At 45.4% G+C, this 19,144-nt stretch overlaps 3 protein-coding genes across 4 annotated transcripts; 1 reads left to right on the plus strand and 2 right to left on the minus strand.

Moving 5' to 3' along the window:
* Positions 1–36: 36 nt before the first annotated feature.
* On the minus strand, positions 37–8,552 carry adam8a (ADAM metallopeptidase domain 8a). Of its 2 annotated transcripts, XM_067236460.1 has the most exons (24): positions 8,470–8,552; positions 8,241–8,344; positions 8,038–8,111; positions 7,828–7,906; positions 7,566–7,642; positions 6,793–7,018; positions 6,597–6,674; positions 6,250–6,488; positions 5,936–6,017; positions 5,638–5,780; positions 5,356–5,533; positions 5,076–5,165; positions 4,508–4,703; positions 4,140–4,227; positions 3,744–3,918; positions 3,316–3,393; positions 3,118–3,205; positions 2,703–2,820; positions 2,350–2,548; positions 1,969–2,019; positions 1,797–1,850; positions 1,655–1,705; positions 1,501–1,575; positions 37–954 (listed from the first exon to the last, which is right to left on the minus strand). In XM_067236460.1, exons 1-24 carry the CDS (start codon positions 8,516–8,518, stop codon positions 910–912), a joined length of 2,637 nt encoding a protein of 878 aa, XP_067092561.1. In that variant the 5' UTR covers positions 8,519–8,552; the 3' UTR covers positions 37–909. The 2 variants fall into 2 exon arrangements, with proteins under 2 accessions (XP_067092561.1, XP_067092560.1); XM_067236459.1 differs by lacking the exons at positions 8,038–8,111; positions 8,241–8,344; positions 8,470–8,552 and having other exon boundaries at positions 7,566–7,691; positions 7,828–7,902.
* A 618-nt stretch (positions 8,553–9,170) lies between these two features.
* znf511 (zinc finger protein 511) lies at positions 9,171–11,701 on the plus strand. Its single transcript, XM_067236461.1, has 7 exons — positions 9,171–9,481; positions 9,672–9,751; positions 9,885–10,086; positions 10,239–10,363; positions 10,519–10,794; positions 10,996–11,093; positions 11,378–11,701. The coding sequence occupies exons 1-6, from the start codon at positions 9,275–9,277 to the stop codon at positions 11,063–11,065; spliced, it is 960 nt and encodes a 319-aa protein (XP_067092562.1). The 5' UTR covers positions 9,171–9,274; the 3' UTR covers positions 11,066–11,093; positions 11,378–11,701.
* msx3 (muscle segment homeobox 3) lies at positions 11,695–13,844 on the minus strand. The gene is made up of 2 exons (XM_067236463.1): positions 13,436–13,844; positions 11,695–12,825 (listed from the first exon to the last, which is right to left on the minus strand). Exons 1-2 carry the CDS (start codon positions 13,842–13,844, stop codon positions 12,413–12,415), a joined length of 822 nt encoding a protein of 273 aa, XP_067092564.1. The 3' UTR covers positions 11,695–12,412.
* Positions 13,845–19,144: the final 5,300 nt, after the last annotated feature.

Here is a 19,144-nt window from a genome sequence, read left to right on the forward strand (position 1 = left end):
ACAACATGATTCTCAATATAGAAGTCAAAACGTCGGTCTGACAGTCTTTTTTGTCAAGTTTATTTTCAGGTACAAAAATGTGCATAGAAATACAAGGCAAAACGTTCAGAAATTAGAACAATGGTTCAGACTGAGTCTAACAGACCAGCTGAATGTAACATCTATAAAAAATATCCCTTACATTATTCAAAAAATCAATAAAAAGTACATCAGCAGCAACATGTCAACAGACACAAAATAACAACACCTTAAGGCAAACCCTACACAGTAGTACAGGGTGAAATTAACAATGCAGTTTGGCACTCAGTCATAAGAAGTCCATGCTCGTGCAAGGGGACAACAAAGGAGTCCCTGAAAATGGTGCTTTGTCTAAGAGGCGTACCGAAAGTTGGTGAAGTAAAAGGAAAGTCAGTAAAGAGTCAAAAAACTATAAAAAGAATGATTTGCTGTGCAAGTGCTTACTCATTAAATACAGAGGAGAAGTTCTTCTTAAAATAAAATCCACATCATCATCAGCATTATCTTCATGGCGGCATAGCCAGTTGTCAAAAAACAAGAAAGCGAAGGAGTGTGTCAATCACAGACACGTCCGCACGCAAGCACTTTCATACGCTCACACAAGCCACACAAACACACACGCACAAGGCACAGACAGTGATCAAACTGCAAACTAGGCGAGGCTTAGGTAGGGGCTGATGTTCCTCAGAGCGGCTCCCCCTGCAGCAGACAGACTCTGAGGACCAGGTCTCCTCAGACAGCCTCTGTTCCATGCAGGCCAGCTCCCATTCAGTATCAGGAACCTGGCATGCTTGACAAGTTGCTCAGCCAGCCAGGCCTCTCCCTGTGGGACAGCCAAAAGGCCCTCCTCTCAGACCATTTAAAAGGGTTTCACCTCAGGGTTCCTCTCCGTCATCTGGGTCTGGTGGGGGGCTTTAAGGCAGCCTTGCCTGCCGCCTGTATAAAAAGACACACGCACACACCAGGAATGAGTCAGTATTTCCTGTCTCTCACTCCCTCTCCCTGGCCTCCTCCCTTCTCTCTGTCTCTTTCTCTAATTATTTAAACCCTGTATGGTAACTCATATATAAAAACAGCTGTTTGCGGTCATGAAAAGGGATGGTTAAATGGTTCTGACTTACTCTCCAAACATCAGACACTCCCTGTGTGTTACATGTCTAAACGCCAAGACATTGTCCGGATAAGGACCATAGGGATCTTTATATAGCTGAATGCCAGGAACAATGTCTGGGGTGTTGGAATGCCAGCCGTGTGCCCTCCCGTGCCCCTTCCTAATACGATTCCTATTTGATTTGAACTGGAAAATCCCTACTTTCTCTCCAGACTCTCCTTTCAAAAGGAAGGTCTGGACAAGAAAAATAGGCCCCGCCCCCAAGGAAAAACACTACCAATACATTCAGTACAAAACAGAAACTGACCACTGTTCAATCCTTTTACTAAAACACTGTGTTATTTAATATTAGTGTCGAAATAATTACCCACCAGTTGATTCTGTTTCCATGGAGAGGGAATTACAACAGGCTTCACAGACGGTATAGGAGGCTTTGGCTTTGTGACCTGATAAAGGAATTATCAAATGATGAATTGCTTTTGCGACCTGAGTATGTGTCTGTGTGTCTGTGTGTGATGTTCCTACCGATCTCGGGCTCAGAGGAGGCAAAGGTCTGGATGGAGGCTTTGGTTTAGGCTGGGAAAACAAGTAATTCAAGTAAGTATCTCCCTTAGCACTAGAAAGTCTCCCATGCAGTATTTATACAACTTGAGATATTCATCCTCACCTCTACCACATTCTTGACTGGAACAATTGGTGGTGGCAGACATGGTCTAGCAACCTAGGAGAATCAGTTCAACATCATCAATATGCTGCTCTTCTCTCCTCAACACAAGCAGAAATGTAGGTAGTACAGATCAGTATGTGTACAGTATGTGATGGTTATCAGTCGACTGTACCTGTTCTGTTTTATGCCTGGGGGGCAGCACTGAAGGTGTCTTCCTGGGGGGCTGTTGGAGACAGAGACAGACATGGCTTCATGAAACCCCTGCAGCATTAACCCCCCCGCCCTCAAACAAGCACAAAGGCACTGACGTCTAGCCAGATTATTAGTTCCCATATGGTACCCCTTATGCAACTGTGCAACTACTTATCCACTATCTCCAGACATCCAACTATCCATTCACTCTTGTTATCCCCCAATGGCTGCACGCCAATTGAGTTACGTTGATATAAATGACACGAGCATCAGTCCTGTATTATATGAAAGCCTATGAATATAAAGTACGCCCTCGCTGTTTCCAGGAAGCTAAGCTGATAAAGCCGAGAACGAGTCCCACCTCGGGGGCAGGTCTGCTGGGGACCACGGTGACAGCGAGGAACTTGCACGGGGCCCGGCCCACCGTCAGGGAGAGGGGGGCGTTGGCCTGGGTAGCAGACGACTCCACGAACGTGGGTTGGCTGATGCGAGGGGGTCCTTGGCGGGGGCTGCCTGACTGAAACAAGGGGTTGGACTGGCCCGAGGTGGAGCGCAGGGGGCTGTGGAATAGCACACAAGCAGGGAACAGTTGACTCCAGGGATGCACATGAACAACACTTTCTCATTCGTGGTTGTACTGTTGAATAGCAGAACATCTGTTCCTCTATTCTAGATTTGTACTGTTAGTGTGAGACAGAACCAATGTTTGCCTACCCTTTAGAGGAATGTTCCTTCCTGCAGTTTCTCCTGAATCGCAGACCTCCAAAGACCAGGATGAGGAGCAGGAGGAGAACTCCAGCCAGGGATACACTGATGATAACTGTTTTCATCCCTGTTCACACACACACACACACACATACACGGCCATGACTACAGCATCCCTCAAGGGTAAATATGACATCTGACATCAACACAGGAAACAGACTCAACTGTAACCGTATCTGTTGAAACTATCGGGAAAATTCAATTACAGTATGCCTGTTCAGTCATCAGAACAAAGTACAGTTGTTAAGACCATGGGAAAAAGGTTGCTCAATGAAAGTGAACCCAGACCACACACATTCTATTAGACACACACACACACACACACACACAGACACACACACAGAGACACAGACGGACACAGTACCTGAAGCAGCCTGTTCTGACAGCTTCACATTACAGTAGGGCGGGGCCCAGCCAGGGTCACAATGACACTGCTTCTCATGGTTGCAGACCTATCAGAACGCAGACGCAGTCAGCTACAAGCTTAAAGACACGCTCTCATAGGTCAATCTTTGATATCGTTGAGAGCTGTGGGAATGATTGCTATGCGTCACTGTCTCACCCCCCGGTCGTTGCATTTGGCAGAGCAGTCGTCTGTGCCGTACACCTTAATGTCCTGGCAGCGTTGGTCATAGCACACCTGAGCCAAGAAAGAAGAGTCAAGGACCTCACATAAACACACATTAATGTTTCTAATCACTGCTACACAAGAAGCCCATATACAGACCAGAGACAAATAATTATCCATCACACATTTAGTATTTACTAAAACCTAACATTTAAGATATAAATGTTTACCTCCTTAGCCTGAATGCACCATTTTGTTTTGGATAAGGGACTAACATAGCATGAATTACATAAGTATATCAACATAAGTGGCATAGAGTATGGGTTCAGGCCTCTAGTGTAATGTACTGCTGATGTATCTAGCCAGTGGATCTTGTACTTCGCAGTAGTGTGACGTTGTTTGGTATAACCAGGTTTTCTCACCATGTTGGTGCCACACTTTGTGCCGGTGGGCACCATAGTAATGTCCTCAGAGCTGTATGTGGCATCCATGCTGGCCTCGTTACACTTCACTCCATTGAGAGTGTGGATGTACTTGTGACGTGTAACCGGAAACATCCGTCCACCGGTGCAGTACAGCTTCCCGCACCACATCTCTCTGGAAACACCACAACACAACATCACAGGTCAGCCCGTAAGTCAGTAACCCCATTCCCCTGAAACAACATTTGACCAGAGTTCAAGGACTATCAGAACTATGCGGAATGTAACGAATACACTCAGTCGCCGTGTTGGTCAGCACAACCTACAGTTGTACGTAGAATAACTGGTTCATAAAAGTTCTACAAGACAGGAAGACAGTGCTATTGTGGTTCTTACTGTGGCGGACACCTCTGGGGTCCATACAGGCTCTTCCTGCACTGCTTGTTTGGCGACAGGAAACAGGCGTTGTCTGCCACCTCAGCATCTAAAACCATAGAGATAGAGGATGTAGAGTGACCTGTCAGGATCAAGAAAACAGGACAAACCCTCCACCCTGAAGCCTCTCATCCACACAGCATCTGTAAAGCCTCCTCTGTGATTCACACTGGGGAGCTGGTCTGACATGGATTGAGCCAAGACTTAATCACAAGGCTCAATCTGTACACGGGAAACAAATTCTCAAATGTGATCTTGATGAACACAGGGTCGTCGTGAGTACTTCCTGTTGTTGAAGTACAGTCGTGGGAAATTGAGTGTCACTCTACCTGGTCCCCACAGCCTCTTGCAGTGTTGCGTGTGCGTGGGACACTCTCCGTTGTGGCAGTATCCGTTGCCGCGGTTACAGGGCAGCCCGTTCTGAGTGTAGGAATCAACGGGGCACAGAGGGGAGAAACCAGTACAGTGTTCGGCCAGGTCACAGTCACCGGATCTGGCTCGGCACACGCTGCCTGTTGGCCTCAGCTAGGAGGAGAGGAGAGAGAGACCAGAGGAAAAGGGAGGGGAGGAGAAGGGAGAGGAGGACGAGAGGAAGAAAAGAGGTTAGGGAGCGGTCTGGAGGAGTAGCGGCCACCAAAAGAGCCGCTGCGGTTTGACCCGCTCCTAGCAGTTACCGTAGACGGTGACGAAAAGCGAGGCGTGTCTGTTCATTTCCTGTGAAAAGGGACGTCAGTTACGGTTTCCCATCAGGGTCTTTCTGCTCGCTTCCTCTCAGCAATGCCACGCAGACTTCCTTCATTCAATATTCAACCACCAACTGCTGTACAGTGCGTCCGCAGTCCAACACCCACAAGTGTGTGTGTGTGAATATGGTTGTGCCGAGTGTGTGTCTGTTACCTGGCAGTCGTGGCAGCAGTCTCCTTCTGCACATTGGGCTCCGGCATTCAGTCTGCAGGTGGAGGCGTTGCAGCAAGAGTTCATGCATTCCTGTCGGAGAAATAACCAGGGCTTCAGTTTCTGTTTCCTGACACTGGACATGAACCGACAGACACATGGTGTGTGCGATGTCTATAAGTCTGTGGGTGCGCATGGGTGTGTATTGTATGTGGGGTCTGTACGTGTGTGTGTATGCATGTGGGGGGTGTGTGTGTGTGCATGTGTGTGTGTGCGCACGTACCTCCACAGTGCCACAGTCACACTCCTCTCCAGGCTCGACATATGCGTTGCCACACACAGGTCCCCCGTAGATGCGGTCCACAGAGGGAGAGTCCAACAGGCACAAAGGATTCTCCTCCTCCAGGAAGGTGCTGAGCTTCTGCCGGCTGCAGCTGCTGAACCCCTTCGGATACACAAACCTGGACACACACCCGCCCACAATCCTTAGCTGCTAGTTCTGCTCAAACTGCGACTGATGGTATTTGTATCGCACGTTTTACTGCTAAAGTGTGTTTGAACTCACCCAACTGTCTCAGCCATAATGCAGCCTTTGGCAGATGCCGACGATCCACAGAGGCAGTGTGTTTCATCATGGGACATTCCCAGGTTGTGGCCCAACTCATGGGCAATAGTAGAGGCCACTCCCACTGGGTTCTGGTTATGGTCCTGGAGAGATAAGAGGTGGAGAGGAGATAAGATAAAGGAATAGAAGGGAAGAGTAGAGAAGAAAAGAAAACAGAAGAGATGAGTGATGATCTTCGACATACAGCAACGCAAACTGTCCTGCATTTGGTCAGGTGACAGCTGCAGGAGACACCCACCTCGTTGACAGCCCCAGATATGATAGAGCACATGGATTTGGTGGGCGCCAAGCCAACAGTGGACCCTTGAAAATCCACACCTCTGAAAGAACCAGAGGAGCGATATTCAGAACGGAGAACATCAGAATCAGATGCACTATAACCACAAGTGTACATGAATCAATATCGTGTGTAGGGTTACAGTCAGTCCTGACAGTGACCAGACCAATCCAACAGTATTGAATGACATACATCAAATTCTACAGTGTATAAAGAGAGAAATAAACAGACATTTCATTGGCGAGAGAGACAAGAGACGGCTCGTTCATTCTTACGTGACGAACTGTGCATTGTCATGTTTGATCTTGTTCAGCAGGCTGTCCTGGCGCCACTGCAGGAAGCGTGTCAGGGTCTTGTTCGGGTCCGAGCTGACTTCCATCAGGTCTCTGTAGGACCACATCTGCAGACCCACCAGCATCACACGCAGCCCAACAGAGCGATACAGCTTGTCCACATGGTTGGCAACCTGGAGCATTCTGGCCTCCACCAATTTCCTGTCACCAAACTTCTTATACTGCAAATAAAAGGATGAGTCGATGTTGATAACACACTTGGAAGTGGATGATAACATGGAAGTGATGATGGTGTAGAGATAGTGATGTGTTCGGATTATTCTACCTACCTCTGTGTGGTCAACCACTATAACCATTTCCACGACCCTTCGCGCACCAGTCTGGGCCTTGGTCTGGGCCTCGCTTCTCTATAAAGAGGAGAGATTTTATTTATGTATAGAGTTTATGTATCTTTTCTGCAAGTACAAACTGGTTGTTTGTACTTGTGTCTAGTGATGGGGGGGGCTTGTGAGTGTGTGTCTTTACCAGGCTGCCAAGATGGTACATCCCAGATGGAAGGGAACCATGGTCGTACACTGTTATGTTGTCATAGGAACAGGAGCTTCTCTTTCTCCTCAGGTGTTCCTGCCGATACACCGCATGGAGCTCCTCCCCTTCCGCGTGAGGCTCCTCCCCCTTCGACTGCTTTCCTGTCACATGGTCCCCTAGAGGTTCAATCAGGTATGACTGCTGAGCCACGTGCACAAACCCCCTGCACAAGAAAAATCAAACTCTTACTTGAGACCTTATATAAATAACATTTCAACTACAGAAATCAGAAAATCACTTGACCTAAAAAAGACAAACATAGATCTGTTAGTGTAGCAAAAATAGATATCCCTGTTTGGACCATTGAACAGATTTGAGCAAAGACCAAAGAGCAAATAGGATGATTCGAATCACACAAGTCTGGTCCTCTCAGTAACGCTGTTGTGTGTCAATAAGGAGCTGATTAGGTTACAGGTTATCAGAGGCCGGGGGTAGACCCACAGCTTTAATGGTCTTAATGACCGTGTAAGAGGGATACAGGGATAGATCACTCATAGATAAAATGGATTATTTCAGGACCCTATCATTTCTCATATTTTATTTAAAGTATCTACTCCAGTCTATAGAAACTAGTTACATTACATTGATTGAAAATAAATCACATATACATACAGAACCCTCGTGGATAACATAGTATTTCATGCTCTAATTCTGAGTTCTATAGAATCAATAATATTGCAGAGCATAACATAATTGAGAGTGCCACTCACTGTATCCCCGAGCACAGTCCCACACTGACGGAGGAGTCTTCCATATCCACAACGTGCCCATGGTAGTAACAGTGGTCCTGACACACACACACAACCATTATTAGACGTGAGTCTCTTCCCAGTGATCTGACGTACAGTACAAAAGTGTTTTCCTGATATGACCATGTAGCATAAATAATCCCACTGTCCTGCAGACGTAGACATACACAAGCAGGCTGGGACGTCTCTGGTTAGGATTAGTTATCGGTTAATAAAATAGTACCTCATGATCTGGGGTTGTTACAACCTCGGCACCGTCTTCTGAGTAGTGGGTCAGTGCATAATGCTTTCCGACAAGATCCCTGGGATGAGATGAAAGAGCTTTAGTGGTGGACAGATGAAGAGGGGGGTTGTGTTTGACAGGAGACTCTCTCCCTCCAGATGGTCCCTTTCCATCTCTGTACCATATTCTCAGATTACATTGAAATCTCACCTGTTCTTTTCTAAATGGAGAGTGTAGTTCTGTCCGTCTAAAGCGACAGAGTACTGGACTACATCAGGGTATGTCTGCACACAAACACGCAACACAGACAGGCATGTTTCAAAATGAGTAAGGAGGAGGCATTCCATATAGCAAAAACAGATTAAACTAAATTATTTTAACCACAATTTAATGACCGGGCAATACATTTGTACCTGTTGAGAGGAACTCCCTTGTGATTGAACTTTCAGTATCCGAGGTGTGACAACTTGGTAGTCTGTCACATGAGGTAATGTAGGAAGGCTTCTCACAAATATCCCTGAAATAATAAAAACCATGTTCAATTTGAAGAAAAAAAGAAAGAAAGAAAGAAAGCAAGAAAGGAAGAAAGGAAGAAAGAAAGGTAAAAAGGAATGAAAGAAAAATATATAATGTATATCCTACCCCATGAGGAGATACAGAAACAGAAGGATAAACAACGAGACCATCTCATGATGCTGCGGACAAGAGGTCTATTCTCCCTTCTCCTCGACTGACAATGGCAATGCTCGGCTCTTGGTCTGGGAAATCACACAGGCATACCGGAACCACGCCTCCCTGCCTTGTGCATTGGTCTCATATCCTGAAAGTTGGCATGAAGTAATCTGCTCTTCCGCCGGATCAGGACCGAAACTGAGTCAGTTAAGAGTCACATTTCCTGGAAGGTCAAGATTTTGAGTCATTCAACTTCAAAGGAAATTCGTAATCAATGTTACTATCATCCATATTGTTTAGGCTACCATCAACATACAATTTGACAAGTAGCCTATCTTTAAATTCCAATCCGTTTTCTGTACGCTAGGCCATCTACAAACAGCACGTCCGCGAGAGGCCAGATCTGTAATGTTTCTATCGTTATGAGTAATTTTATTAGATTTGATAATTGTATATAGGCCTACATGTATGTTGGTTACATATTTAAAGCCGGGGTCACTTGTGTTTAGCATAAATAAAGCTCTGGACAAGAGGACGTGACAAATTTCATGAACATGGAGTGCACTTTAATCGCCCTCTTGTGGTTGAAGTGGCAACTTGCAAGCAATACTTTTTGAGAGCAAATCAGGCACGTATGCCGGTGAGCCAATCATATCCGTGGCGCACGCCGATTACGTCATCATCCCATTGGTAGTTGACTATTGTAGAAGTTGTATCTACCTGAGATTATCTGGCTGTAACAGTGAACTGCAAATGAAAAACTCCTAGCACGACAATGTTGCAGCCTGAGTTAATACAACTTTTAAAATGTGGCAATATTATTAGCATAGAAGCGATTCCAACGTTGCCGGTAGATTCTAAATCGTGGCAGTGTAGAAGGTTGGAGCAGCCAAGTGGAGATAGCGGTACAGAAGAAGCCCATTCACCATTTACTTTCGGTCCTCATGGGATTCATCTCGGACAGGAACACGAAATATTTGAGGTAGGCTATTTATCTGGAAATCTATGTGCTGTAGAATTTGGATATTTTCAATTTTCCCTCTCAGAGAATTGAACTCGTCAACTAGCTTGAGCTTTCTACTCCTATTGGGTGGGCGCTAGCTATCAATTTGTGAATTATACAGAACAGAAAACATACGCTTGCTAAATCATGTATCCTGTCTTCCTGGTAGGATGGAGATATCCACAGACATCTGTATCTGCAGGATCTCAGCAGCAGCACTGCAGACGCAGACGACTCGCCGAAGCTCAGGTACTGTCAGTGGGCTGTCTGGGCTAATAGCCTTATCTAGTCTCCATCCTTGGTATCAAAACAAGCTTCCTGTTTCTATACAATCTCTATAAGAAACCTCTATCTTTCCTCCCCTGACTCCTCCCTGGCTCAGCGTGTCTGCGTTTGGCTGCCACATCTCAGGCTGCAACCAGGTGTTCAGCAGTGTTGAGGAATACGAGCACCACTACAACTCCCTCCACAGGCACGTGTGTTGCTCCTGCCAGCGCTCCCTGCCATCCGCCCGCCTCCTGGACATCCACATACAAGAGTGGCATGACCCGCTCTTCACCATCCTCACCCAAAAACAGGACATGGTAAACCAGACCTTGGTCTTTAGTACTTTTTCGAATGCACATATATATTATATATAAATAAGAAGAATAAATATGGAATACTGAAAAACGTTTTGTCGTTGGAGGCAATCATTTTCACTATTGTATTCTTCCTCTTCTTTCTGCCTCTCCAGTTCCAGTGTTTAGTGGAGGGATGTGAACTAAAGTTCAAGACTGGTATACAGAGAAAAGACCATCTGATAAGGATCCACAAGTATCCTCCAGACTTCAGGTTTGACAAGGCCAAAAAGAACAGAAGGTAAATAGTGGGTGTACTCTACATGGGTGTTCTCATTGTGTCCAGCAGGTGGCAGTAGCACCTCTTGTTTTAAATACAAGTGTCTGGCTCGCCGTGCTCGATACTGTACATGCTATGTTGTGTTGGCCTCGGAGTTGACTACTATGTCCTTTCAGAACCAAACACATGAAGATCCAGCAGCCTACAGACAGAACTATGGAGGTATCTGACGGTGTATGTGTGGTGGAGAGTGCATGTGAAGGTGCGTGCAACATGGCCTCAATCCACCCAGAGGAGGGCGAGTCCATGGAGGTCCCTCTCCCCCCGGAGGAGGCAATTTGTCTGGTCACTGGAGCTACTTCTGGTCCCTCAGAGATGAACACGGAGCATCCTGCTGGTCCCCCCACCCTCCCACACGCCACGGATCAGCAGAAACCACGATACTCCTACAGGTCGGTGAGCTATGCCAGGAAAAACACCTCCTGTAATCTTTCTATATCCCTAAAGCTCGGTTCAGATGCGACTGTCAATACTAGACTAATCTATTTTTCTAAGTGTTCTCCGATTCATTTTTGAGGCGCTTTTAGTTCTATTTGTATTTTTCCGTTTGGCCGATGGAGTTTTCTGTTACATGCGATGTTCTGGTGTTGCAGGGTTCCTTCATCGGTGTGCTTCGGCAAGGGCTCTGTCCGTGGGTTTAGGGGTCAGGGAAGGAAGAAGTGACAAACCTGACCCGAGCTGGAAAAAAGAGGTGGGGTGATCTTCAATATTTCACTTCGTAACTACTTGGTTAGTCTGAAATGGGCACTGCTTGCATGTACAGCTTTGTATGAAGCTAAGGTTAATTAGATCATTTATCATAGCTTAGATTTTTTATCGATTTACATATGGTGGCCCACATTCTGGGAGAAGTAATTATTTAGAAATAATTGATTATCCCTCAATACAGTCAACTCCACAAACAGGCCTACTGTATACAACTCTCTCAGTTCCAAAATGTAATAGTAAACTTCTATTCTCTTTGCTGTTTTATAGAGTATGTGATGAAGAAGCACTGAAGGCCTACTGTATACAACTCTCAGTTCCAAAATGTATTAGTGAGTAAACAAACTAGTCTCCTTGCTGTTTTATAGTGTACGTGATGAAGAAGCACTGAAGATGACACCAAAATAACATTTAAAAGTACCAGGACATTTAGCTTATTCTGGAAATATTTATTAATATCTCAGTGAGACCAGCCTGTATAAACAAAATGTAATAAAATCTATGTACAGTTTTTGGTTACTGAACACTACAATTATTCTGTGGATATGACAATGGCCTCCTTAAATTGACATAATATGGGAGTTGACTGACAGACGTTATACAGTATTCCATTTTATTTTTTTCTAACGAAAGATCTTTATTATTTTAGGCTAGTTGCATTATATAACATATAAATACCATACCAGTTATATTGCTGTACATTTTGGTTGCAAAAATAGTTGATACATTTTATTTACAAATTCCAAAAACAGAAAGTTTGCATCATAAAATGTGTTGGCTTGTTCCATCGGTTTAGTGAGTGCGGCCTTCAGATCCGAGTTAAACGCCACAAGCTAGACCAAATAGACATAAAAGTTTTTTTTCACGTTTTCCAATCTAGGCAACACCAAGACAATCTAAATTTTGAAACAATTGAGAAACCAGATCTGTTTGCTATTGGTCTTTATCTTGGCAGCACCGATAGCATATGTAGGCTGGTTAAGCGACTGCGTACATGTTCAATAATATGGTCGGTCGGAAGATGCCATTGGCTTTTTATTACAACTGATGGTTACAATAGGCCAACAAAATATGAAGGATGTCAATACTGTTCTCAGTAAAATACCTTAACTTTCAAATATACTTTAATTAACAAAGTTAGACCTTCAAATTAACCTGCGATTATGTTTTAAAATCCAGAAGTATAACGGATAGGCCAAATGACGGGAATGAGGACGGTGCAACTGAGAAGTAATCCATAGCGAGTTTGCATGGAGAAAGAGCTCTATCTTTCTTCGGTCTTTCCAACATCTCAGTTAGTAGGCATTAAGAAAGGTAGTACATCCCATAGGGTCCACTGAATAGTCCGGGTACCGGTAAAGCTGGCCGTGGAAACGATCCGTTAACAGCGCCGTATAGAGACGGTGGGTTCATATGTGCGCCCAGAGGAAAGGGAAATGCGAATGCCGGGAGTAGGGGTTTGGTCGCCAGTTTCAGTTTCTCTATTTCGGCCTCCTGTAGTCTCTTCGCTTTGGCTCTCCGGTTCTGAAACCAGATCTTGACCTGGGTCTCTGTAAGGCTGAGCGAGTTAGAGAACTCGGCTCTCTCAGCAATGGATAGGTACTGTTTCTGACGGAACTTTCTCTCCAAAGACAGAAGCTGGGAGGTGGTGAATGGGGTTCTTGGTTTTCTGTTGTTCTTGTGTTTCCGCAGAGGGCAGGGTGGTGGACTAGGATGCCCTATAATATAATACAATTTCACAAGTTTAATGATTTGTGAGATTTAAGATAATGTGAAATTATGTTGGAACTTCAAACGTCATACAGTACTTGTAGGCAATTTTGACAAGATCATGTACAATTTGACAATTTGTTTGAGAAAAGAATACAAGATAGGCAGCAAACATTGCATTACATTTGAGTTGACAAGTCTATAAACGGGATTTCTGATCGGTTGCCACGATAACAGATTAGGCTATATGCCTAATTGAAACAGAATCGTTGTGATATATGCCTATTATGGACTTGAATGATATCCTACACTTACATTTAGTCATTTACATTTAGTCATTTAGCAGACGCTCTTATCCAGAGTGACTTACAGTAAGTACAGGGACATTCCCCCGAGGCAAGTAGGGTGAAGTGCCTTGCCCAAGGACACAATGTCAGTTTTGCATGACCGGGAATCGAACTGGCAACCTTCAGGTTACTAGCCCGACTCCCTCACCGCTCAGCCAACTGACTCCCTGACTTAGCAAAGTAGCAAGCGTTTGAAACTTTTAGCCAACCCATTGCATGTAATCTTTATTTTTTATTTTTTTGGATGGACATCTTATTGAAGAACACTTACTTGGAGGTGACGCGAATTCAGCTTGAAACCAAGAGCACTGTTCCTTGTCCCCGAGCTCTACCGTCTCTCTCTTAGGGCTGTCAGACAGGTCAGCTCCCCCACTGAGAGGAAATCGCTTCTCCGCGTAAAGGCCCATTGGGGACCGACAAACAGTCACCTCTGTCTGGTTATTAGCCAGCCCTGGATCTGACGAATAGTGAGTCCGACCCGGCGCCCTGTTAGATATCAGGGACTCCACACTGAAAGGCAGATTCAAACTTTTGGTTTTGCATCGTTTCACTGGCGTCGCCAACTCGCGTGTCTGGAGTTCTGTTTCCTTGCTGTCGTCGCGATCATCTGGTAAGTCATCCACTTGAGCAGCGGCTGGTGATCCATGCGCAGGATTCATTACGCACGAGAGCGGGGCCATGCAACTTCTGTATCGAAGTCTATGGTAACTCCTCGACAGCCTGTTACTCTCCTGTCTCGGGGCGCCTCTCTGTGCCCTCTGAATATGGCTTCAACTTTTACGCACGAACGTTGCTACCCGCTATTAAAGTTCCACAAGTATCGCTGTGATCTTACCGCCTGCCAATCAGCGTATGAACCAATCACGTGACCACCCGGGCATGAGCTTTGATAGGCTTGTTCCCGAAAGGAATAGAGTATGATGAAGTTGCTGTTTGGGTGCTGCTCTGGGACCAGGGTTGCTTCGCTCTCTCTATTGAAAAACCGAATAATGATTGGATTGGCTGATCCTGGTGGTGCGCACTTGTTTCTCGATGAGACCCGTCAAGGTTTAGACAGCATGGATCGAGTGCCCCATAACTTTCATTGCAGTAGCGAGGTTGCATTAGGAGTCCTTTATGGATCTCAAGGCCCCCTTGTGTTGTTGTAAACCAAAGAAACACTCAATAAGGAACGACTGGTTGTTTTAAAATAGATACCAACACAAGTGTAATAAAAGGTGCCTTGTTTATCTAATAGCTACAATAAACCCAGCATAGCGAGGAAATGAATGATATTAAACGTTATGTCTCTATCTGTCATTTATAACGAAGCTTAAGAGTTCTTATGTTCCATTGCATTTTGGTGTATTTTCTTATGCATTTGTAATGAAATTACAATAACTCGATCACATGTTTTTCTTCGACTTATTTCGTTGTCATCTTTTTCAAATGTGACAAATCCTCTCATAAAACCGTTCCAGGGATGTGAAGCAATGAAGTATAATCGTCAGTCACGCTACATTAAAGCAATTTAAAGCTTGTATAGGCCTTTAAAGTTTCGAGCGCTTGGCAATCCGTCACCGTCAGTCAGTCAGTCAGTCACACACACATACACACACACAAACACACTCACACACACACACACACACACACACACACACACACACACACACACACACACACACACACACACACACAGTCAAGGAGTTTATACAGCAGACAGTTATGTTTCTGCCGGCGCCAGCCTCGGCGGGATCAAAGCCGAAGCTACCTTGGGGGAAAGAGAGAAACAGTTAACTCCACTTAAACAATTGTCCTCCACAGTGAATGTCTATGGCTGCTGGGAAACCGTTCCCACAGCCTGTCAGTGTTTTCTTTTTCTTAGTAGTTTTTTTGCTATATCCTCATGCCAATATTTTAGCGTTATTTTCTGTAATCTAAGAATAAGCCATGCCTTGTAATTTAGAGGAATTTATCCCTTATTTAGCCTATACCACACGACTTTTTTCTTAATTACCATGCAATTATTAAAAACAACGGACTTCAAGACAAGTTCTCAATTTATTTTCGAAAAAGGCAAATATTATAACAATATTGTTTTTATTTAATATAACATGCGAATATTTCGACTGAAATAATTCATAGAAAACTTCACTATGTTACTCCGAAAATAGAAACAATTTAAAAACTGCATGAAAATGTCTCATGTTTGTATTTTTTGTTGACATGTCTGTTTCTCTCTGTGAGACCCGTCTCTGTCTAGATATAGGGTCTTTGTTTTGCTCTGTACCGTCTTTATTGAATAATTAATATTTCCTGTTGCTCTTCTTGGGGTTAGTGTAATTGCATGGAAAGTCAACAGTGTGTATTTAGCTTCGGATCCTCCGGGGCTGACTGTGGCTTTGCCAGCAGAGCAGAGAGGACTCCTCAGCAGGCTTGTCATTGTTTACATTAGCTAAAACCCCGCTTGTGAGTGTGTGTGTGTTTCTGTCTCCCTTAGTTCAACGTTTTATGATGATCTGATATAGAGACTGGAATATTAAAGTATGCATAAGGGGGTTACATCTATTCCACAGGCCCCCTGTGTGCATGTGTGTATGAGCGTACGCAAAACCCCAACCCTGCTGTTGCTCTTAGGCTTACCACAGTAGAGAGCTGTTTAAGGAGGTAATTGTGGTTTTCCAAAAAGTCATCTTTTTGAACCATGCATGTCAGAGCAAGCTTTATATATTCATTCTTTTTCCTTCCTTTTCTCTTTCATGGAAATTGGCAGGCACTCAGAGTCATAAGAAAACTTTGAGAAGGGAGTGAGAGTAGTGTGGGATAAACATTTATAAAGGCCACAGTGGGGAACCTGGTGGGGAGTGTATCGTCTTTAAAGTGACCAGGGCACTGCATAGGGAAGCATAATAAAACTAGAGTGTGTCTGAATGGACCTGCCAGAACCAGGCATGTCTGAACCTGGATAGAACCCTTATCTCCTCATCTACACTCCACAGATAGACATTAGATGGAAACTTGAGATCCGTTGCTGGAGTGCATAACTTTAGGACGTCTCAAATCAGCATGCATAGGATTCAAAAGTTAGGACTCAAATTCTCGTCAGTTAGGATCCAATCCAAGTTCCTCATCCTCAAACACATTGTGATAAAATAGGACTACCTTCAGTACATCTTTATATTGAGCTACTTTCTTTCCATTATACATTTGTATTTCCTCGTGATCTCCTTGTGACCTGTCCGTATCTCTTGCATAAATTCTCCTATGCAAGATTGCCTGGAGTGGTCACATGATTATCAGAGTAGCCGTGTTAATGAGTTAGTCTCTGTGATTCTCCTAATTTCGATCACAGGATGTGGTTGGAGAATCATGAGGACTGAGTTATGTGGCAGAACTAAAGCTGACTCCACCTCAGGGGACAGGAGAGATGTGACTCGACTCGTTTACAACTGAGCCGTTTTGAAACAGAGGAACAACACACACACACACACAGACACACACACCACTGCTGGCAATCAAGTCCCATTAGCTGGGCGCTGTAGTGTAACAACGTGGACAGGGGTTGTGACCTCTCTGCTCGACATCAGATGCAGCTCAGAGGGGAAGGCTTCAGGCTGCCAGCAGTGATCATGTCACTCATTTTACAGTGTATATATATCTGTTGCCAGCTGTCAATTCTCTACAGTATGATTTTGTCATGATAAAAGTAACCCTTGACCTCGAAATGTCAGTATAGGTTTCTGTACTTCTTTCCCTCACAGACTCGGGGTAAGGGCTTATGTGTTCATTTGAAGTCGTTCCTTCTAAAAGTCTTATCTTCGCACCCCTTCCCTAACCCTCACCAGTTTCTCCGTACACTCCTATGGGCCTTCTCAGTCCCACGGCCCCTCTTCGCCCCTCATGCTCCCCCATGCCCCCTGACAGCGCAGAGCTTCTGAGAAGTTCCTGTTTGCCCCCAGAGGAGGTTTGTGTCCCAACATGCAACAGAGTAAACCATGTCAAAAACAATGACTTAGTTTGACAAGAGATTCTACAACGGCACTCCAAGTCTCGTTTAGAGTTGCATTTACAGCAGAGGCAAGCCCAGCTAGGGGCGTCTATAGACAGGAGATTTATGTCCACTGTAACTGAATGTGGTTATTGGTTATTCAATTATTTACTTGTACGTCCTCTGTGAAGGAGACGGGGACTTTTATTTTGAAGTAGGATGTGAGAGAGGACGTGAACTGGCGCTGTCTAATAACCCGATGGATCCCTAGTTAATTGCTTAAGTGCCATCTGTCCTCCTCTACAAGGTACTGTGACTGTGGGGCCGCATCGAGAGTGCTGGGAGGTGTTGACAGGGCGGACGCCAGCGGGGCATCCTGTCTGTTGGTGTGTTTGTTTAGTGGGTGTAGCACAGTGAGTCTGGTGACAGCCAGTCGAGTTCCACATGGCGTCTGACGTGGAAGCGGAGGCCAGTGGTTGGTTGGTAGGGGCCCGGGGCGGCCAGGCTCCAGCCAGAGGCGCTAACAGCAGAACAGTGACATATTGTTGCTGCATCGTAGCGGCTCGGGAGGGACAGGCAGGGACAGAGGGAACCAGACACCCGCCCGCTCGAGCCCTGGAGAGAGGTTGGGGGGGGGGGGGTGAGCTCATTGAAACCCCTGCTGACAGCACATGTAGCCAGGTACACTCAGACGATGGACGGGCCGTACCTGCGCACCGCGGTTGGGTCCCGCTGGAGAAAGAGAGAGCTCCAGGAGGAGAGTCCACTGGTGCTTCGTTCTCCCAGTTTTGGTGGAGGAGATGGGGGAGTAGGAGGACCGAGGTGCTGACTGATGGTGGAGATGCAGGAGGGGGACCCAGCAGGATGGATGCAGTTTTTCGAAACCTGAGAGACACTCTCAGACCCACATACAACGAAGCAGCACACACACACACACACACACCCTTATACCCAGATACGCCTAGACAATTTGACTTTTTGATTTCTCCTGCCTCATCCCTTTGGGCCCTTGAAAGGAGAAGGATGATACTGGATCTCTCCTGGCTGGCTGATGTGGTGATTAAGCTGTTATGTCGGTTTTGTGTTTGTCCCAGATGGTCATCTATGCTAACCTTTTGATTTTATAAATGGCTGCTATTTCAAACCACTGAACAGCTCATGAACCGGTTTCTGCATTTTGGCAATTTGTTTCTCCATTCATCATTATATTTGGTGAAATATTCCTGTAATTAACATGTCAGGGTTTATCATGTGTGGTTCTTAAACTGACACTGGGATCTGCCGTGCAATTTTGCACATCCCCTAATGGCTATCCACATCTTCACGGTTTGTGACGCCCTATGATTCATTAAACATAATTGGCCTGATTTAAAGTGTGTTTTCAAATGCGACATGGGCTTGAGCACGTTTATGTGTGTGAGATCACACCACACAGAGAGTCTGAACAAACAGCCTAGGCCAATTGTTCTGGGATTACAATATTCTGTCTCATGCAGCTGTGAAAGAAGTGGGAGGAGAGAGAGGAGGCCCCAGAATCAACAAGCATTAAATCCTCCCTGTCTCTGTCTGAGAGGCCCTGCCACTGAGGGGCCGGGCTCCAAACAAAACCAGAGGCTCGGTCACAACTCAGGTCCAGACCCAACACTGAGGAGATTGAAAAGGAGAGACATACTTTTGAATGCGTAGGAAAGAATGATTCTTCTACACCCCGAACGGGGGTTATGATGATAGTGAGGATTATATGGCTCCAATTAATGGAGAGAAGAAGGGAGAAGATGGAAAGAAGATGAGTGGATGCCATGGAAAGCGACTGATGAAAGGAGGGAGGGGAAGATGAAAGCTCGGTTGCGCGGATGTTTAATGAGGTGGAAAACACAATTGCACTCCTCTGACTGTGGAGCACTGTGTGTGTGTGTGTGTGCATGCTGAGCCTGTGTTTGTGTTGGTATGTGTGAGCGTGTATGCGGAGGGAGTCAGGTGGCTGAGCGGTGAGGGAATCGGGCAAGTAATCCG

This window comes from Osmerus mordax, chromosome 5, assembly GCF_038355195.1.
Source record: "Osmerus mordax isolate fOsmMor3 chromosome 5, fOsmMor3.pri, whole genome shotgun sequence".
NCBI lineage: Eukaryota > Metazoa > Chordata > Actinopteri > Osmeriformes > Osmeridae > Osmerus > Osmerus mordax.